Genomic DNA, 23,195 nt, shown 5'->3' with positions numbered 1-23,195 from the left:
TAGGGTAGCTAAGAATAGAAACAGGTGCATGTATACTTGCATGTACACCAATGCTAGGAGTTTAGTAAATACATTTGATGAATTTGAGGTATTGCTCAAAACATCACAGGCAGATATTGTTGGGATTTCAGAGACGTGGTGTCACACAGATATAAGGAATGCAGAACTGGAATTTGGGGAGTACAATATCTACAGAAAGGATAGGAAGGGATGAGGGGTTATGCTATTAGTTAAGAAATACATAAAATCCAAGGAAGTGAAGCCAGTCGACATCGCTGGACAGTGCAGTGTCGAGTCAGTTTGGTGTGACGTAAGCATTGGGAGATCAAAATTGAGAGTAGGAGTGTGCTATAGGCCTAATGACTCTGATGAGTATAATAAGAAACTGTACAGGGAAATAGAGTGGGCCAGTAAATCAGAGAGTCTTATAATGGGGGATTTTAATTTCCTAGATATTGACTGGAATTTGGGGGCTGGTCACTCACACACTAGCAAGGCTTTTGTGGATTTATTGGATGATTGTTTTCTACATCAGCATGTTCGGGAGGCAACTATAGGGAGTAATACTCTTGATTTGATTATCAGTAGTGATTCTTCATGCATTAAGAATCTGCAGATAAATGAACCACTAGGTGGCAGTGATCACAATATGCTGAAGTGGGATTTCCTCAAAGAGGTAACTACCATTAGGGGTAAAGGGAAGGGTTATTGCTTTCGTAAAGGCGACTACGATGGACTGAGACGGTATTTAAATTCTATACAGTGAGACCAACTGATGATGTTACCAACAGCAAATTCAAAATGGGAAGCATTCAAAGAACTTATCTTGGAAGCTACTAGGCTTTACATACCAACTAAGAAATATTGTTCAAGGTTTAGGCCTAAATGTATGTCAGATGAACTAATGAGGCATATGGCAGAGAAGAAAAGTGCATGGGATAAATACAAATTAACACTTGACACAGAAGCCTATGATAGATACAAGTTGATCTGTAACCAAGTTACAAAGGAGGTTAGGCAGGCGAAGGCAGATTACGAGAAATCCTTGGCAAAGGATGCGAAGAAAAACAGCAAAGAGTTCTTTACTTATGTAAACTCTAAAAGGAAGGGGATGAATCAGACTGGTCCACTTGATATCGATGGGTCAACTGTTGATGATCCTGCTCAGGTAGCTAACGAACTAAATGAATATTTTGCATCGACATTCACACATGAGGAGTTATTTAGCAAGGGGAATGCCAGAGGTGTATTCAACTCTGGCAGTAAGCTAGAGAATCTTGTAATAATTGAGAGTAATGTGGAGGAGAAATTGTTGAAGATAAATACAAGAAAGGCACCTGGGGTGGATGGGATCTATGCAGTTATATTAAAGGAGGCAGCAAAGGAAGTAAGCAAACCCTTAGCCATAATTATGGGAGGTACCCATGGACTGGAGATGTGCAAATATGACCCCAATTCACAGAGGATCAAAGGCTGACACAAGTAATTATAGACCTGTGAGTTTAACTTTTGTTCCCGGAAAATTAATGGAGGCACTGGTTAAAGAAGCACTGCAGGATCATCTAGACAAGACTTCAGTTATAGCTCAGACACAGCATGGTTTTGTTAAGGGGAAGTCTTGCCTGACCAATTTGATTGGATACTATGATGCAGTCACAAAAGAACTGGATGCAGGGAATAATTTTGATATTATATACTTGGATCTTAGAAAGGCTTTTGATACTGTTGCACATGGAAGACTGCTGCACAAATTGGAGCAGTGTGGCATTGGAGGCAAATTGCTGCTATGGATAAAGGGGTGGTTGAGGGGGAGAAGACAGAGAGTGGTAATCAATGGACACTGCTCATCGTGGACTAATATTATTAGTGGAGTCCCTCAGGGTTCAGTGTTGGGTGCATTGTTGTTTTCTGTATTTATAAATGATATTGATGATGGTATATCAAGCTTAATGTCCAAGTTTGCACAGACGATACGAAGGTTGGCAGGGTTGTCAAGGACAGTACTGACACTATGCTGCTGCAACAGGATCCGGAAAGGTTGAGCAGATGAGCTGAGAGGTGGCAAATGAAGTTTAACATTGACAAATGTAAAGTACTACATATGGGAAACAGCAACCCGAGAGCAATGTATCAACTCTGTGGTACTACACTGACAGTGGTAGAGAATGAAAAGGATCTGGGGGTGGTTGTGCAGGCAGATATGAAGTTCTCTGAGCAGTGCAGATGGGCTGCAAGAGTAGCTCATGGTGTATTGTCAATGATATATAGGAATTTTTCTAGCAGGGATAAGGAGGTGATTATTCCCTTGTATAAGGCAATGGTCAGACCACACCTAGAGTACTGTATACAGGCCTGTAGTCCTCATTTCAAGAAGGACGTAGAGTTGCTGGAATGAGTACAGAGATGGGCAACAAGAGTACTGAATTAACAAAGGGGTGCTCTTACGAAGAAAGGCTTAAGATTTGCAAATTACAGTGTCTGGAGACTAGGCACCAGCGAGGTGATCTGATAGAGGTGTATAAAGCCTTGAATGGTTTGAGCATGCTCAATGCTGATGGGATTCTTCCTCTTGCTCAGAATAATCACCTGAGAGGGCATAAATTCAAATTGAGGAAAGACAGATGTAGGATATGCCAACATTTCATCTTTGGAAGGTTTACTTAATATTATTATTATTATTATTATTATTAGCCATATGGTACAAGGAAGCCTGAGGCTTATGCTGCACCAGCCAAAAAAAAAAAAAAAAAATCCCAAGTTACCCCCTGTGTGTGTGTGAGAGAGAGAGAGAGAGAGAGAGAGAAGTAGAAAGGCATCACCAAGAAAGAGAAGAATGATGATATCCAGCTCAGGACCCTGGGTTTGCCAAGCCCATACTCACCAGATGTGAGCCCCCGGGGTTAATATCTTAGTTGCCTCATTCCCCCTGACATTGCTACTGTCGCTAGTTCTTTGAATACTGTGCAAAATATTGGATATTCAGCTACTGTGACCATGTAAACATAGACAGGAGAAATTTACTGAAATGTGTGGATCACTCACTTCTCTGAAAAACATGAGACTCCTTGTCGCAATAAAGGGGAACCACAACACAGGTTGACCAGAGGCTATTATCTGTGTCGGGAATCTCCTTAATCCTCTGACTGGATATGGAAAGCATATTAACTAGTGTGACTTCTCGGAATGTGGCTCCATAGGTTTTACTGACACCACTAACATTCTGGAACGGTAATGTTAGTGGTGTCCGCTGTTTAATTACCTTAAGGTCGGAGGTGAGAACAGTGCGTACAAAGTTGTCTCTTGTAATCCATTCGTTCTATGGAAACTATTTTAAATGTAATTACCAAGGGAAATTCAAAAAAATTTGCTATAAAGAAGTTCATTAAACAGAGGTCTGACTGTAATTAACTCAAAAATGAAGCAATTTTAAAATACATAACTGGTTTATTTTGCCATTAAAATGCTGGGGATGGGCTCCTGCTCGTCGCACCGTAGTTTTGGCTCTGCATATTCAATAATTGAATTCAGGATTTCATTTGTAAAATAAATGATCATTTCAACAATGGGCTCACAAATTTTCAAAAAAAAAAAAGTTCTCGCGAGTTCATGCGAGCCCACTTACAGCTCACCACTTTTTATACTTGCATGTACACTAATGCTAGGAGCATATTAAATTGGATGAATTTGAATGTACACTAATGCTAGGAGCATAGTAAATAAATTGGATGAATTTGAATATACACTAATGCTAGGAGCATAGTAAATAAATTGGATGAATTTGAAGTTCTGTTGAAGTGATTAAATGTGAATGTTCTAGGGATATTGGAGAAAGGATGTCATTTAGATACAAGAATGCAGAATTTCAATATGGAGAGTACAATATATACAGAAATGAGAGACAGGTTGGGGGAAGTTATGCTTAGTTAAGAAATATATAAAATCTGTGGTAGTGCATCCAGTTGACATGGATGGCCTGTGCAATGTTGAGTCAGTTTAGTGAGACAAACATTGGGAAAACAAAAATGAGAATAGGAGTGTTGTATACCTAATAACTGTGAGAAATAGAGTAATGAGTGTACAGATAAATAAAGTTGGCTAAATCAGATTGTCATATAATGGGAAGTTTAACTTTCCAGATAATGACTGGCACTTGTGGATTGGTCATCCACAGTAGCTAGGCCAGTGGTTCTCAAATTTTTCATCAGCAGGCCAATATTGATGAAAATATGACAATAGAAATTGTGGGTGGGCTGTATATCAGGTATCGGGTTAATGCTATATCACTACCATCCTCACATGAAAGAATGGTTGGAAAAAGAAGGGTTTGCAGGTACATCATGTTTTCATGACTGTTGATAGTTGGGATTTGTAGTACCTATTGGTCAACTAATTATTTTCTGTGAACTAATCCCCAACTATATGCCAGTTCCCTCTGTTTTTCTCTATACATATGGCATTAGCATTGTTAGTAGCATATGATGCAAGAAAGAAAGAAAGTGTATACAGCATCAGCCAAAAAAAAAAAAAAAAAAAACGACTTCTCATTTCAATTATCCATTCCCTCCAAATGTTTGTCTAGTTCTTCCTTGAATTTATTTAAGCAATCAACTTCTACAACGACAAATGGAAACTTGTTCCAGCAGTCAACCACCCACTGGCTGAAGGCACACTTCCACATATCTATTCTGCAACCATCCTTCCTCAATTTGAATTTGCGCTCCCTTGTGTGTGGTCTGAGTAAGAGGAAGAATCCCATCAGCATTGTGCTGAAGCCTTTCTTGTTAAGAGCACTCCTTTGTTCCCCTCACCAACCTTGTTGCCCTTCTCTGCACTTGTTCTAGCAACTAAAATTCCTTCCTAAAATGAGGCCTCCAGACCTGTATACAGTACTCGAGGTGTAGCCTGACCATTGCCTTATACAAAGCAATAATCACCTCCTTATCCCTGCCAGCAAAATTCCTGTATATCATTGACAAGATCCCATGACCTGCTCTGGCAACCTTTCTGCACTACTCAGAAAACTTCATATATGAATGCACAATTACCTATAGATCCTTTTCATTGTCCACTACCTTGAGTGTAGTACCACACAGTTGGTAAGTTACTCTGAGATTACTGCTACCCATATGCAGTACTTTGCATTTGATAATGTTAAACTTCAGTTGCCACTTCTCTGCTCAACTTTTCTAGATTCTATTGCAGTAGCATAATATCATTAGTCATTAACAACCCTGCTATTTGTATCATCTGCAAACTTGGACGATGCCTGATATACCTTCATCAATCTCATTGATAAATATAGAAAACAACAATTAGCCTATCACTGATAGGCTAATTGTTGAACCCTGGGGGACCTCACTAATAATATTAGTCCATGAATAGCAGTGTCCATTGATTACCACGCTTTGTCTCCTCCCACTTAACCATCCCTTTATCCATAGCAGCAACTTGGACACTGCTCCAATTTGTACAGCAGTCTTTTATGTGCAACAGTATCAAAAGCTTTCCTGAAATCCAAGTATATGATATCAAATTATATTTTGCTTCCAGTTCCTCTGTGACCATATTGTAGTATCTAATTAAATTGGTCAGACAAGATTTCCCATTAATAAACCCATGTTGTGTCTGAACTATAACTGCAGTCTTGTCAAGATGATCTTGCAATGCTTCTGTAACGAGTGACTCCATTATTTTCCCTTGAACAGAAGTTAAACTAACAGGTCTGTAATTACTTGTGTCACCCTTTGTGAATTTGGGATACATTTGCATGTCTTCAGTCCGTGAGACCTCCCCTGAGTCCAAGGATATGTTCATAATTATGGCTAAAGGTTTGCTTATTTCTTTTGTTGCCTCCTTTAATGTAACTGGATAGATCCCATCCACCCCAGGTGCCTTTCTTATGTTTAACTTCAACGATTTCTCTTCCGCTTTCCTTTCAGTTATTACAAAATCGTTTAGCTCCCTAAGAGCTTGATAAACTTCTGACCTCTGCTTCCCTAGAGAATTTCTCATGTGTGAATGTAGATGCAAAATATTCATTCAGTTTGTGAGCTACCTGAGCAGGATCATCATCAGAGGAACCATCCATGTCAAGTAGACCAATCTGATTCATTCCCTTCCTTGTAGAGTTTACATAAGTAAAGGAGTCCTTTCTGTTTTTATTTGCATCCTTTGCCAAAGATTTGTCATAATCTGCCTTTGCTTGACCAATCTCTTCCATTTTTCATCAAAAATTTTACCACTAAATTTGGTTATTAGGAAATATTTATGAACATCTTGTGCATTTACCAGTTTCCACTGTAGTTAGTACACAAGTCTTATGATTCTATAAAATTTGAATAAAGATTTTTTTTATATTTATAAATCACATCATGAAAATGGCCTCGAGCCACATACAAAAAAGCTTGAAGACTGCAGATTGCACTTTATGAATTCCTGGGCTAGGTTTTTGTGGATTTATTGGATTACTGTTTTCCACACCAACATTTTACAGAGGCTGTGAGAGAAAGCAGTACTCCTGATCTGATTATCAGCAGTGACTTTTCATGCATTAAGGATCTGCAGATAAAAGAACCACTGTGTAGTAGTGATCAGTGTATATTGATGTGGGATTTACTTAGAGATGTAACCACTGTGACAGGCAAAGGAAAGGGCTTTTGTTTTTGTAAAGGTAATTACAGTGGTGTCAGACATGTTTAAAATTATTCAGTAGGACCAACTAATGTTATCAATAGTGATAGTCATCATTCATGTTATCATCCATGGTAGTAATTGTAGACGTTACTAAGCTTTTTGTAACAAATAAGAGATACTGTTCAAGACATAGACCTAAATGGATGTCTGATGAGACTCATGGCAGAAAATAAAAATATATGGGTCGCATATTAATTATCAGGTGAAACAGAAGCCTTCAGTAGATATAAATTAGTCTGCAGTGAAGTCACAAAGGAAATTAAGCAAGCTAAGGCAGATTGCAAAAAGCCTTTGGCAAAGAATGCAAAGAAAAGCAGCAAAGACTTCTTTACTTGTGTAAATACTAGAAGGACTGGGATGAATGATATCGGTCCACTAGATATGAATAGTTTAACTGTTGATGATCCTGCTCAGGTTGCTGAAAACTGAATAGGTATTTTCATGTACATACACACATGAGGAATTTTTCAAATTACAGGGAGTAAAATGATTTTGTGATAATTGAGAGGAAACAGAAGATAAATTGTTGAAGCTAAATGAAAAAAATGCACCTGGGGTGAATGAAATCTATCAAATTATATTAAAGTTACCAGAAAAAGAGGTAAGCAAACCTCTAAAATAATTATGAGCGCAGCTTGGATTCAGAGGAGGTCCCTGTGCACTGGAGATTGAAGAAGTGCAGATTGTCTCCAGTTTTTAAAGGGAATCAAAGATTGATATGAGTAATTACAAACCTGTTAGCTTGACTAACAGGTTTGTAATTACTCATATCAACTGAAAATAAAGGAGTTACTGATTAAAGAAGTAATTTAGGAACATCTAGACAGAAATGAAGTTATGCTGTAGCCACAGAATGGATTCGTTACAGGATTATCTTTTTTGTCCTATCTGATTGCTTATTATGATACAGTAACAAAGGAACTGGATGCAAAAAATAATTTTGACATAATTTAAATTTCATGAAAGTTTTAGATAGAGGAGAACAGTCATTCTGTGTGTTATCAGACACTCAGTCTAAAACGCTGATGGATTCAATATGTTTCTATTTCAGAAGATTTAGGAGAAGTCCGGTTGGCCTACCTCCCTAAAATCCACTCATGCACACCTTCTCGATGGTAAGCCCTGTTATGTCATTTAGGTAGCAACGAACATGCAGAGTGGTTCTCTTCAGGATGGCTGGTCAGCTTGAAGAGGAAAAGACCAAACCCTCCAACACATGAGAGTAAGATGAAACAAATGGCCCTCAGTCCCCAGCAACTTTCACTCCCCCTCTTACGGCAGTGAGAGGATCAAAGAGGAAGCAGAGGGTGCTAAGAATCTCTGGGTATGACAAGGTTGCCATGCACGGAAACTAAACTTGGCCTGTTACAACATAAGATCGCTCATCGGTGAAGACAGGATATTAGAGCTGGAAAAGGAATTAGAAAATGTGAATTGGAATATCATCGGTTTGGCTGAAAACAAGAAGAAAAAATGAATCACTTTTAAGTTTATCAAGTGGAAATCTGCTGTACACCAATGGAAACAGTGAAAGGAGCGAAGGTGGAGTTGGCTTTCTGGTCCATAAAGATATAAAAAACAACATTTTGGATTTCAAAAGTACATCACCAAGGGTGTCAAGACTACTACTACTACTCAGGATTTCTAAAAGGTACAAGCTAAAGGTTATAATGATTTATGTACCAACATTGAGCCATGATGAAGAGGTTGAAGAAATGTACACCGAAATTGAGAGTCTTCTAGATGAACAGAAAACTCACTACACTATCATTATGGGGGACTTCAATGCTAAGGTTGGAAAGAAACAAAACAGTGCAGAAGGCGGAACTATAGGAAATTTTGGAATTGGTGAAAGACTTGTGAAATTTGCAGACTCTCGAGGAATGTCAGTATTGAACACTTTTTTTCAAGAAAAGGGTGAACAGAAAGTGGACATGGAAGAGCCAAAATGGATTAACAACTAATGAAATCGACTTCATCCTCAATAACAGAAGATATATCATGAATGATGTTACTGTCCTGAACAAGGTAAATGTTGGAAGTGATCACAGTATGGTAAGATGCACACTTGATATAGATGTAAGAAAAGAAAAGAAAAAACTGACTCAAGTAAATAATACAAAGGTCTTTGAGATAACAGAAGAGGAGAAAAAGCAGTATGTACTGGAACTTAAGAACACGTGTGAGCTTCTGCAGACTGCTCAGGACCAAGATATCAACGAAGAATATTACAACTTTCTGAAAGTGATAAAGCCCAAGAAACCTACAGGTAAAAAGAAATCCAAAGAAGAAAAAATTAGTCAAGAAACACTTGTCATGATGAACCGAAGACAACAAATGAAGAGCAAGAAAAACACTGACAAGGAGAAAATTGAGTATATGGAGTTATGCAAAGCCATTAGAAAGAGACTCAGAGAGGACATAAGAAGATTTAACACAAGAAGAGTAGAACAAACATTAAGGGAAAACAAAGGATTTAAATCAGCAGTCATGAGCAGTAATACAGAAAGACAAATGATACTGAAGCTGAAGAATAGTGATGGTGCACTTATAAATAGCAGAGAAGGCATAATTCAAATAGCATAAGACTACTATAATGAGTTACACAAGGAGCAAGGGAATGATCCCAGCAACGGGGAAGATGGATCACAAATTAGTAACACATACAACATACCTGATAACCTTCCTGATAGGGTAGAACATGCATTGAAGAAAATGAAGAACAAGAAAGCCCTGGGGAAGATGAAGTTACTATAGAGTTGTTAAAATTGGAAGAAGAGATATGACACAAAAACTGGCAAGACTGTACACAAAATGCATTAGAAAAGGTGTGACGCCTAAGGAGTGAAATAATGCAATCATAGTTTTGCTGCATAAGAAAGGAGATAAATCAGAAATTGGAAATTATAGACCAATTAGCTTGTTATCCCACATCTACAAGTTGTTCACAAGGGTTATTACTAACAAATTAGAAAGAATACTTGATGAGAATCAACCGAAAGCACAAGCTGGCTTTAGGACAGGATTCTCACCTATGGATCACCTTTACGTAATGTCACAGCTAATGGAGAAAGCAAATGAATATAAAACACCATTATGCCTGGCATTTGTGGATTATTAAAAGGCATTTGACTCCATACAGCATAAGGCAATGTTTCGGGCACTGGAAAGACAAGGCATAGGTACCCCATATATTACGATTTTGAAGAAAATATATGAGAATGCCACCTCCTTTATTAGACTAGACAAAGACAGGAGCAAATTTAAAATTGAGAAAGGAGTTCGACAAGGAGACTATATATCTGAAGTTGTTTACTGCTGCCCTTGAGGAAGCTTTCAGAAGATTAGACTGGTCACAGAAAGGAGTCAATGTGAATGGAGAGTAACTAAACCATTTACGATTTGCAGATGACATTGTGGTCATAAGCCACGATCCCAAAGAATTAGAGGAAAATCTTAATCAGTTGTGCAGAGTTAGTAAGGATTTTGGACTAAAGATGAATATGGCTAAAACAAAAGTAATGATGAACAAGTATGCCACAGAAAAGGATATAATGTTTGAAGGAGCAGTAATTGAAAATGTGGAGTCATATACTTATCTGGGACAAGTCATTAGCTGTAATAATGATAAATGGCTGGAAGTCAAGAGAAGAATAAATTTTGGATGGATAGCACTCAGGAAATATAGTCACATACTAAGGAGAAATATCCCAATTTGTCTGAAATGTAAAATAATGAACCAATGTATACTTCCCACCATGACTTATGGAAATGAAACTTGGGCACTCACCAAAAGAATGGAACAAATTATATTGGGAATCAGACTGTTAGATAGGAAGAGAAACACATGGAGTAGGCAGCAAACTGAAGTAAAGGACATTCTTATCAAAACTAAAGAACTAAAATGGTCTTGGGCAGGACACATAGCTCGAAGACATGATGACAGATGGACTAAGAAAATAACAGAATGCTACCCAAGAGGAGCTAGAAGAAAACCTGGAAGACAACAACAGAGGACAGATGAAATTCATGAGTTTGTGGGTAGTAAATGGATGGCCATTGCACAAAACAGAAGGAACTGGAAAGTTGCTGGAGGGGCCTTCATCCTGCAGTGGATTGAAAATGGCTGATGATGATCACATAAAAAGACTGCTGTACAAATTGGAGCGGTGTGGCCAATGGGGAAAGTTATGCTATAAATAAATGGATGGATGATTAGGAGAAGACAGAGAGTGGTTATTAATAGCCACTGCACTTCTTGGACTAATGTTATTAATGTCGTTCCCCAGGTTTCAGCACTGTGTCCATTGTTTCTATAATTATCAATGATATTGATGAAGACAATGTCTGAGTTTCCAAATGATACGAAGGTTGGCAGGTCAGTCAATGACATTATTAGGGTATGCTTCTACAACAAACTCCACAAAATTTAGGCAGATTATGGGATGCAAAGCGACAATTGAGGTTTAACACATTGACAAATGCTTGAGATACTGCATATGTATAGCAGTAATACCATAATAACACTGCAACTGTGTGGTGCCACACTAAGGTAATTGTGTAAGGTTAACATAAGTTCTCTGTGCTCATGAAGGTTTTGTAATTGATGTACAGGAATTTTTCTAGCAGGGATGTGGATGGTTTATCCCATTATAAAAGGCAACAGTTATATCTCACCTTGAGTACTGCATACAGGCCTCATTTTAGGCAAGATGTGGATCTGTTGGAATGGGTGTAACAAAGTGCAATGAGATTAGTGAGGGTAACAAAAGAATGCTCTTACCAAGAATGGCTTCAGGGCTGCAGACTGCAGTGATGGAGGTTAGGCTTGCAAGGAGATCTGATTCAGTGTTCAAGGCTTTGTATAGATTGATTAAGCTCACTGCTGATGGCATTCTTTCTCTTGCTGGACTGCACACAGATGGGACATAAATTCAAATTGAGGAAAGATAGTTGCAGGATAGATATTCCAAGGATCAACCACAGGGATGGATGGACAAGTGATGGGGAAAGGTTTTTTTTTTTTTTTTTTTGGCTGATAAGCTTGCTATCTTGAATCATTTGCCTTGCCACTACTAATACTAAGTGCAACCTGGAGAAATTTTCCTTCAGCCAGTGGTTAGTTGACTATTGGAACAGGCTTCCATCTGGAGTTGTTGAAAGGCTGATGCTGTATAAGCTTGTTTTCTTGCTTCATATGCTGCTACAAATATTCTTGTTAAGTTGCTGAAACTGAAAAAAATTTTTAAAATCAAATTTGAGCCATCAGAAATTCTTGTTTGTAAGCATGAATGTTCATATAGTGGGAGCTTACTGTATTCATGATTTATTGAGGAAAAAGTTGGAGGAATGAGTTAGATATTCTGCATATATGATGAAGTATACCCAACTCCTTGATATAGTGTTCTCTTAGCATCATCACACTGGGTACCCACAACTTTTACTCCTCTGAATTGACAGAGGCAGAATGATTATTCACTCCTCTGAGTTGCAAGAAGCAGAGTGATTATTCACTGTCTGATCCACAAGCTTCTCAAGGCATTTACCAGTACTGATCTCTTCCATCATGCAGCATGACTGATGACTTTTGAGGTTATGATGAACATCATAGTGAGATCCAATCTTCCTTACATTTCTAGGTTTGGAATACACATAGAGCATGTGTATTACTTCATACAGCATGTCCCTCTTACTATTGAATACACCATGAATTGTGAAACTAATAGAGTAAGCTTATCTGTGAAAAGATCTAAACCTCCCAAACACTTCCTAGTTCATTTTACAAATATACATGGTCTCAATTCTAATCTCAACAATATCCATTTCCACTTGCAGTCTGCCAAACCCCATATAATTTCTGATAGAATCTCAGTTATCGGTTGATTCATTTACTGCTCATCTCCATTGCCCAAATTATTCACTGTATGATTCCTTTCACCTCAAAGGTGGTATTTGTGCATATGTCCATTCTGATATTCTCTGTCAGAGACTTGGTAATTTGGAATCTCCTATTTTTGATCTTCTCTGGCTTAAAATCTCTCTACCTCATTGTGTCAAATTCATCTGTTGTCTCTACCGTTCTCCCAACTCCACTAATCACTTGGAGCTCTTTGACTTCCTATCTTTGCAACTTGATTTTCTCCAGTCCAACTTTCCTAACAGTGAAGTAATTTTCCTTGGTGATTTTAATGTTCACAACTCCAGCTGGCATCTGTTTTCTAGTCACACCAACCCAGCTGATCGAGATGCTGAGGCTTTTGCAATTACTAATGACCTTGCACAGATTGTTCATTTACCTACAAGAATACCGGACAATCTTAAATGTACAGCAAACATGCTTCATCTTTTTCTCACAAACTACCCTTCTAAGTACATAGTCGAAGTGAATGGTCCTTTAGGCACTTAAGATCACAACTTGGTGATTGTTTCTTCTCCAATGGAGCCTTTATCTCATGGCTATTCCCAACTTTGTATTGTTTGGCATTACAAGAATGGAAAATGGGATGACCTGTGAGATTTCTTTTCCTTGGTCGGATTACTGTTTCAAAACTTCTAATGTCAGCATTTTGCTCAGATCGTGTCAGTGAAATTATTCTTGTAGGAATGGAATCCTTTATTCCACACTGCAATTTAAAATCTCGTCCTTTATCTAAAACTTGGTTTTCCAATAAATGTGCTAAGGCTGTTCAAGAGAAGAACATTGCATATCGTAATTGGCTTGTATCCAAATCTTCAGTTTCATTTTCTGCCTATACCAAAGCTCGCAACAGTTGTAAAGCAGTTATTTATCAGTCCAAACTAGAGTTTGAACAGGCTAAGAGTAGAAAACTTGCGTCTTGCCCTGAATGGTAGCTGAGCATTGTGGTCTCTTGCCAAAGCTATTGGCCGCAACTTTTGCCCATCTCTGCTCCCACCTCTGCCAAAACAAGATGGTTCTGTTGTCACTTCAGCCAAGGATAGAGCTGACCTGCTAGAATCCCGTTTTAATTCCAACTCATGTATTAATGATCTTGGTAAAACACCTCCCACTATTCCCAACACGCTCCATTTAATGCCTCCTGTGGTCTTCTGTCAAAAGGATGTCAGAAGGATTTTGAGGAATCTTGAGTTGCTCTTGACATCTCAAAAGCAGTTGCTCTTGACATCTCAAAGGATTTCGATTGTGTTTGGCATAAAGATCTTCTAAACAAGCTTCGATCTTGTGGTTTGCCAACTATTTTTTGTAATTGGTTATCCAGTTTTCTCTCTGATCGCTCACTGAGGGTGATGGTAGATGGCTCTCTGTCTTCTAACTTCTTCACTAATGGCGCTGTCCCCCAAGGTTCAGTTCTTTCTCCCACTCTTTTCCTCTTGTATATTAATGACCTACTTCCATTGACTGGAAATCCTATCCATAGTTTTGCCGATGATAGCACATTGCACTCCACTTTCCATTTTGAGAAACCTTGCCCTGCTCAATCAGCTTCAACTTCTCGAATATCCCTACCAATTCCTAAAATGGCGATCTCCAGTGGGGCAAAGACAACCTAGTTGATTTCAATCCTTCTTAACTCAGTCTTGTCTTATATCTCACAAAAAGGATTCTTCTGCTCGTCTGCTTATCTTTGGTGACACTCCGATTTCTAGGGAAGCTGATATATCTCTTTTGGGGATTACCCTGACTTCTAATCTCTCTTGGCACAAGCACATTACAAATATTGCTTTCTCTGTATCTAAAAAAATTTGGTTTTCTCTTTTTCTCTCGGCATTACTTTTCCAAAGAACTCTTCACTGTTCACTCTATACAAATCGCAAATCCGCCCTACCATGGAATATTGTTTCCAAATCTGGGGCGGTGCCCCCAAAATCTCTTTCAGGCTTCTTGATTCTATTCAGAAGAGGACAGTTAGATTAATTAATGATTCATCTCTAACAGAGTCTCTCCACTCGTTCTCATAGACATGCTGTTTCTGCTGCATGCCTTTTCTACAGATACTTCCATGGGCACTGTTCTTCTGAATTGGCTTTTATAATTCCTGCTCTCTCTTTCAAAACAGTCCGATCACGTGCTGTCACCAGCCACCATCCATTTACTGTCCAACTTCAAACTCACAGAACCAACTTTTTGTGTTCCTTGTTTATTCATTCAACTGCCGTTTTCTGGAACAACCTTCCTTCATATGTATTTCCTGAAAATTACAGTCTACAAAAGTTCAAGTCTGATGTCAACAAATATCTTCGTTCATCTTCTCAGCCTCCAACCCAAGCATGACACTAAGTACTATAGGTTTTAATACCTCTCGTGTTTGGGGATTTCATAAAAAAAAAAAAAAAAAAATAGTACACTTGGTCAAATTTACTATCTGATACTGTAATATTATTTTAAAATGATACTCTTGAAATGTAAGGGATAATTATTCATATAAAATTATTTTATTACTTTTTATCTGTTTCTTGTGACTAGTTTCTTCTTTTACAGGCATCTATGCTGTCACAACCTGATGGGCCTTTTATTAATTTAGGTAGACTGAATATGTCCAAATATGCTGCTAACCCCAGTCTGGCTAAACCACTTTTTGAATACATATACTACCATGAAAATGATGCTAGACAGGTAAGTAAAAATAAGATAAAACAGTAAATATATATTTTTAATTAGCTTCAGTGTTAAAAATATGATCCAAAACTCTTATAAAGAAGCAGAGGTCAATTTCTTTAATATAAATACAAATCTGTAATAAGATTCACAGATTGCCATGGTGGGTAGGGTAGCTTTACATATCATACAGCTTACTGTATAGATGTTTGTTTGGTTTGCTATAGGGGAGCTGGTGGTTCAAGCTAGTAAGTCTTCCATGTGTTCTCTAAACCATATTTTCACACCTTTGGAGAGGTCTGAGGTGGGATGCATTTTCTTGTTGAAAGATGCCATTGTTTTCTGGAACAATAAAGACACTGATACTCGATCTACAACAGCATTCAGGTAATCTACAGCTATCAGATACGTTGCATTTGTCTCTGAGGGTGCATAAGCTCCTAATAGAATGTTGCTCACACCTTGAATCCATCACCACAAGCTCATATTGTATCTCTCCTCTTGTTTTTTTTCCATATATAATGCAAAGGAAACATGATTAATAGATCAGTTCAACTTTTGCTGCTTGTTAGCTCTACACTCGTGTTGTTTCTGATTATATGAGTCATATTTGTTAGTGATGTTGGGTTAGTTGGGGGTGTTGATCAGTGTCCCTCTCCTGATTTTTTAAAGTCCTGCATTGTTGCCAAACTCTGTGAATATCAACAATAGCACTGTGAGCAGTGTTGTTGTTTGCAAAATCGGGAAAATTTTTTTTATGAAATGTATGCTTGGAAAAAAAAACATGTATGTTTATAATATATGTCAGCTTTTGATCTATTCTTCAATTACACTCTTATAATGTGTTTACTTTACACTCTTATAGTAAGGAGAAACTGGATGGATTAGACTCCCTTTTCTATGTTGTTTCAGTCACCATTAGAGACATAAAATGCCCAATTTAGTTAAACTACTTAGTAATTTTGCCAAAGCTTCAAAAAAAGCAAAAAAGACAAAAAAAAAAAAAAAAAAGGGAAATAGAAGCTGTTAGGCAACCTGTTTTTGCTTTCCATAAAAATTATTAGTTATTAGATAAACAATATTTACTGTTATATGTGATAATTTTAATAACATTAAAATGTTATTAAAATGTACATTTTTATATAAAGAAATCCTTTGTACATAGAGTCATTTGAAAATGTGAGATCTAGAGAAATACTTTTAGATTAAAGAATACTTTTTAAATAATTAATGGACTTTGCTGAAAATGTCGGCAATTCATAATGGACAAGATGGTAAAAGCTGTGTGATAATGTCAGTTTTAACAAATCCAATGTGTGAATTCCTTAACCCAGGGCCAGATTTTAGCATTTGTATGCCCTAGCAACTTTTATTCTGAAAAGTGGGAAAAGAGGAGTAAAATATTTCTTATAATAAATTATACTGTATTTACACACTGACTGCAAATTACATCTTTTGATGTATTGCAAGTATGAGCAGTTGATCAGCACATGCACCTTTATTATGATAATAATAATAATAATAACAACCCGTTGACCAAAGAAAGTGTACCATACTACATTTACAAACTCCAGGCAGTACTAGAGACCCCAACCCACAAGCTGTACTGGGACCGTGCCAAAATTAGCATTAGCATTAGTAGAGGCATATGATGCAAGAAAGCAAGCTTATGCAGCATCAGCCAAAAAAAAAAAAAAACCACTTCCATTTCACCCATCCGTTCGTTCGAAATACCTGTCCAGCTGAGCTTTAAATTTATTTAGGCTTTCAACTTCCACAACAAGGGATGGAAGTCTGCTCCACCAACCAACTACATGCTGGGTAAAGGCAAATTTCTGCACATCTATCCTACATCTGTCTTTCCTCAATCTGAATTTATGCCCTCTCAGATGATTATTCTCAACATGGGAAGAATCCCATTGGCATTGAGCATGCTCAAACCATTCAAGGCTTTATACACCTCTATCAGATCACCTCGCTGGTGCCTAGTCTCCAGACACCGTAATTTGCAAAACTTAAGCCTTTCTTCGTAAGAGCAACCCTATGTTCCATTCACTACTCTTGTTGCCTTTCTTTGTACTCATTCCAGCAGCTCTACATCCTTCTTGAAATGAGGCCTCCAGTACTCAAGGTGTGGCCTGACCATTGCCTTATATAAGGGAATAACCACCTCCTTATCCCTGCTAGAAAAATTCCTGTATATCATTGACAAGACACCATGAGCTACTCTTGCAGCCCGTCTGCACTGCTCAGAGAACTTCATATCTGCCTGCACAATTACCCTCAGGTCCTTTTCATTCTCTACCACTGTCAGTGTAGTACCACAGAGTTGATACATTGCTCTCGGGTTGCTGTTTCCCATATGTAGTACTTTACATTTGTCAATGTTAAACTTCATTTGCCACCTCTCAGCCCATCTGCTCAACCTTTCCAGATCCTGTTGCAGCAGCATAGCATCAGTAGTGTCCTTAACAATCCTGCCAACCTTTGTATCGTCTGCAAACTTGGACATTAAGCTTGATATACCATCATCAATATCATTTATAAATACAGAAAACAATAATGGACCCAACACTGAACCCTGAGGGACTCCACTAATAACCTTACTCCACTAATAACATTCTTCGTCAAACAGTGTCCATTGATTACCACTCTCTGTCTTCTCCCCCTCAACCATCCCTTTATCCATAGCAGCAATTTGCCTCCAATGCCACACTGCTCCAATTTGTGCAGCAGTCTTCCATGTGCAAAAGTATCAAAAGCCTTTCTAAGATCCAAATATATAATATCAAAGTTATTCCCTGCATCCAGTTCTTTTGGCGCCTCTGTAGCCAGGTGGGCAGAAGCAGCAGTGTGTAGCATACGCTTCTTGATCAGACTAGGGGTTCGAGCCCATGACCACCAAATACGAGGTTGCGGAAAAGTCAGGAAATGACCACCGCATATCCCCAGAGCAATATGGCCTTAGTTGCTAATGCTCCTAAAAACCAAATAACAACAACAACATCCAGTTCTTTTGTGACTGCATCATAGTATCCAATCAAGTTGGTCAGGCAAGACTTCCCCTTAACAAAACCATGCTGTGTCCGAGCTATAACTGAAGTCTTGTCTAGATGATCCTGCAGTGCTTCTTTAACCAGTGCCTCCATTAATTTTCCTGGAACAGACATTAAACTCACAGGTCTATAATTACTTGTATCAACCTTTGGCCGACCGGGCTAGCCGGGTGGGTAAAGTGCCTGCCTGGCAACCCAAAGGTCACGGGTTCGAATCCTGCCTCGGGCTTGGATCAGAGTACTGCAAAACCTTGGGAAGTGCACTATGGCCACAGAAGCTGATGCGCCAAAAACTAACTAACTAAAAATAATCAACCTTTGATCTTCCTTTGTGAATTGGGGTTACATTTTCACATCTCCAGTCTATGGGTAACTCCCCTGAGTCCAACGAAGCTTTCATAATTATTGCTAAGGGTTTGCTTACTTCCTTTGCTGCCTCCTTTAATATAACTGGATAGATCCCATCCACCCCAGGTGCCTTTTTTATGTTTATCCTCAACAATTTCTCCTCCATTTTCCTCTCAGTTATTACAAAATGATCTAGCTCACTGCCAGAGTTTACTTCACCTCTGGCATTCCCCTTCCTCAGTTACTGCTTATGTGTGAATGTAGATGCAAAATACTCGTTTAGTTTGTTAGCCACCTGAGCAGGATCCTCAACTGTTGAATCATCAATATCCAGTGGAACAATCTGATTCATTCCTTTCCTTCTAGAGTTTACATAGGTGACGAACTCTTTTCTGTTTTTCTTTGCATTCTTTGCCAAGGATTTTTCATAATTTGCCTTTGCCTGCCTAATCTCCTTTGTGACTTGGTTGCAGACCAGCTTATATCTATCATAGGCTTCTGTGTCACATGTTAATTTATATGTATCCCATGCATTTTTCTTCTCTGCCATATGTCTCATTAGTTCATCTGACATCCATGTAGGCAACCATTATTTAAGTTCAAGGTTATAGCCATTAGGCCTATAACATTGAACAATATTTCTTAGTTGGTATGTAAAGCCTAGTAGCTTCCAAGATAAATTCTTTGAATGCTTCCCATTTTGAATTTGCTGTTGGTAACATCATCAGTTGGTCCCACTGTATAGAATTTAAATACTGTCTCAGTCCATCGTAGTCGCCTTTACGAAAGCAAAAACCCTTCCCTTTACCCCTGATTGGTAGTTAGCTCTTTCAGTAAATCCCACTTCAACACACTGTGAACACTGCCACCTAGTGGTTCCTTTATCTGCAGATTCTTAATGCATGAAGAATCACTAAACTTGGACTCAGGGAAGGTCCCCATGGACTGGAGATGTGCAAATGTATCCCCAATTCACAAAGGGGGATCGAAGGGTGACATGAGTAATTACAGACCAGTAGGTTTACCTTCTTTCCCGGGTAAAATAATGGAGTCACTGGTTAAAGATGCATTGAAGGATGTTTGCAGATGATACAAAAGTTGGCAAGGTTGTTAATGACAGTATTGGCAGTGTGCTACTGCAATAGGGTCTAGATAATTTGGGCAGATGGGCTAAGAAGGGGCAAGTGAAGTTTAACCTTGACAAATGTAAAGTACTGCATGTGGGTAAAAGTAACCCCAGAGAAACGTACCAACTGTATGGTACTAGAGATCAAGAGTATTACTCCCTCTACAGATCAAGAGTATTACTCCCTCTACAGATCAAGAGTATTACTCCCTCTAATTGCCTCCTGAACATTCTGATGTAGAAAACAATCATCCAATAAATCTACAAAAGCCTTGCTAGTGTGTGATAGACCAACCCACAAATTCCAGTCAATATCTGGGAAATTAAAATTCCCCATTATAAGACTCTCTGATTTACTGGCCCACTCTATTTCCCTGTACAGTTTCTTATTATAGTCATCATTTTATTATTATAGTCATAGTCTTATTATATTGTGTGCTTTAGCCATTAGGCCTATAGCACACTCCTACTCTCGATTTTGATCTCCCAGTGCTTATGTCACACCAAACTGACTCGGCACTGCAATTTCCAGCAATGTCGACTGGCTTCACTTCCTTGGATTTTATGTGTTTCTTAACTAATAGCATAACCCCTCCTCCCTTCCTATCCTGTCTATCCTTTCTGTACACATTGTACTCCCCAAATTCCAGTTCTGCATTCCTTATATCTGTGTGACACCACATCTCTGATATCCCAACAATATCTGCCTTTGATGTTTTGAGCAATACCTCAAATTCATCAAATTTATTTACTAAACTCCTAGCATTGGTGTACACGCAAGTATATATGCACCTGTTCCTATTCTTAGCTACCCTAACACAACTCGTGTTTACTTGTACCGCAATGACTCCCAGCAGTCACTGAAATATCCTGCCTCTTGTTTTCCAGGCTGCTGCTCATTCCAATAGAAGCAGTGCAAGAATCACTTTCACCTCTGCCAGTGGCTGCTGTTAATCTATTAATCCTTGTATCCCCCCAATCTAGCAGTTTTCCGACCCACCTAACACTGCCTCGATAGCATCAGCAAATATTCTTGCACCCATTCTATTTAAGTGTATCTTATCCCTGTAGAAGCAGTCTCTCCTGTTAACAAGTACAGACCAGGCTGAAAAAAATTCTACCCCCTTGAGCCTTGCACAGTCTTTCCAGGGCCGAATTGATCGACAAGGCTGTCATCATATACTTCCTCCTATCGTGTCTGATCATAATAACAGATAAGACCATCCTGCACAACATGCTGGACATAATTATGGCTAAGCAAACCCTTAGCCATAATTATGAGAGCATCCTTGGACTCAGGGGAGGCCCCCACTGACTGGAGATGTGCAAATGTATCCCCAGTTCACAAAGGGGGATTGAAGGGTGACACGAGTAATTACAGACGAGTTAGTTTTCCTTCTGTTCCGGGTCAAATAATGGATTCACTGGTTAAAGATGCATTGCAGGATTATCTAGACAAGACTGCAGCAATAATTCAGACACAGCATGGGTTTGTTAAGGGTAAGTCTTGTCTGACAAATTTGATAAGATATTATGATGTGGTTACAAAGGAACTGGATGCAAAAAATAATTTTGATATCATATATTTGGATTTCAGGAAAGCTTTTGACACTGTATGCATGGGAGACTATTGTACAAATTGGAGCAGAATGGTATTAAGGGTAAGTTGCTACAATGGATAAAAGGATGGTTGAGTGGGAGAAGACAGAGGGTGGTAATTAATGGGTGCTGCTCTTCATGGACTAATGTTATTAGTGGAGTTCCACAGGGTTCGATGTTGCGTCCTCTGTTGTTTTGTATATTTATCATGATAATGATGAAAGTATATCAGGCTTAGTGTCGAAGTTTGCAGATGATACAAAGTTGGCAGGGTTGTTAATGACAGTAATGGCAGTGTGCTACTGCAATAGGATCTAGATAATTTGGGCAGATGGGCTAAGAAGTGACAAACCTTGACAAATGCAAAGTACTGCATATGGGTAGAAGTAACCCCAGAGAAACGTACCAACTCTGTGGTACTACACTTAAGGTGGTAGAAAATGAAAAAGACCTGGGAGTAATTGTGCAGTCAGATATGAAGTTTTCTGAGCAATGCAGACAGGCTGCCTGGCCATTTCATGGAGTTTTGTCAATGATATATATAGGAATTGTGCTAGCAGGGAAAAGAAGGTGATTGTCCCTCTATAAGGCAATGGTCAGACCACGCCTTGAGTACTGCGTACAGGTCTGGAGGCCTCATTTTAGGAGGGATGTAGATTTGCTTGAGCGTGTACAGAGAAGGGCAACAAGATTGGTGAGGGGAATGAAGGGATCCTCTTACCAAGAGAGGCTTAAGTTCTGCAAATTGCAGTGGCTGGAGACTAGGCACCTGCACGGTGATCTGATTGAGGTGTATGAGGCCTTGATTGTGTTGAGCATGTTGAATTCTGATGGGATCCTTCCACTTGTTCAGATTACGAACCTAAGGGAGCATAAATTCAAATTAAGAAAAGACAGATGTGGAATAGATGTGCGGAAATTTGCCTTTAGCCAGCGGGTGGTTAATTGCTGGAACAAACTTCTTCCATCTGTCGTGGAAGTTGATAGGTTAAATAAATTTGAGGAGCAACTGGACAGGCATTTGGAGGGAATGGTGTGATTTTTTTTTTTTTTTTTTGGCTGATGCTGCATAAGCTCATACACTTGCTTTCTTGCATCACATGCCACTACTACTACTACTACTACAAGATGGAAAAGGCTACTTACCTGATTGACGTGGTGCCAAACACTGGCAATGTCCAGAAAATCCACGAGAAAAAAATTAGGAAGTGCATGAACCTCAGACATGAGGTCAAGGAGATGTGGCATATGCAAGAAGTAACGACCATCCTGATCATCATGTCGACCACCGGTATGGTGCCAGAGACCCTACATAACAGCCTCGCAGCAATAGGTTTCCCAGAGAACACCTACAAGGAACTCCAGAAAGTTGCAATCCTGAACACCTGTAGGATAGCCAGAGAGTTCCTCGACCAACAGTAACACCAGACATTACAACCACTCTGTATACTTGGTAGCAGTGTCATGGAGTGGAATCCCCAATCAGGGAGAAATAATATAGGAGCAACAACAATAATAATAATCATCATCTATGACTGTTTTCTTATGCTTATCTTGTTTCGTAGAGAGTTAAACATGCATTCTCCTGTTCAAAACAGTTGTACTCACAAATATGTATATGTGAGTTATTATGTAAAGAGAGCAGTAGCCGAGTGGTCAGGAGTGTGACTCTGGTAGTGCATGCTCTTTGAGTGGACTGGAGTTTAAGCCCGTGACTACTAAATATGATTAACATTTGTATTGATTTATTGATTTATATTGAACCCCAGGGGCTCACTTCTGGTGAGTATGGGTTTGG

The 23,195-nt window shown here is 38.8% G+C and overlaps 1 protein-coding gene across 1 annotated transcript in view; it reads left to right on the top strand.

Annotated features, from left to right (window-relative positions):
• The window catches only part of BBS8 (tetratricopeptide repeat protein 8), a 284,023-nt gene that overhangs the window by 61,459 nt on the left and 199,369 nt on the right, over nt 1-23,195 (top strand). Inside the window, exon 4 of the mRNA XM_090376638.1 lies at nt 15,152-15,286. Coding sequence (XP_090232764.1) covers nt 15,152-15,286 — 135 coding nt within the window. The remainder of the gene's footprint in view (nt 1-15,151; nt 15,287-23,195) is intronic.

Source organism: Mastigoproctus giganteus, chromosome 6 (genome assembly GCF_048544385.1).
Source record: "Mastigoproctus giganteus isolate SK-2022 chromosome 6, ASM4854438v1, whole genome shotgun sequence".
Taxonomy (NCBI): Eukaryota; Metazoa; Arthropoda; class Arachnida; order Uropygi; family Thelyphonidae; genus Mastigoproctus; species Mastigoproctus giganteus.
Note: the sequence above shows the minus strand (reverse complement) of the source record. Positions and strands in the feature narration are given on the sequence as shown.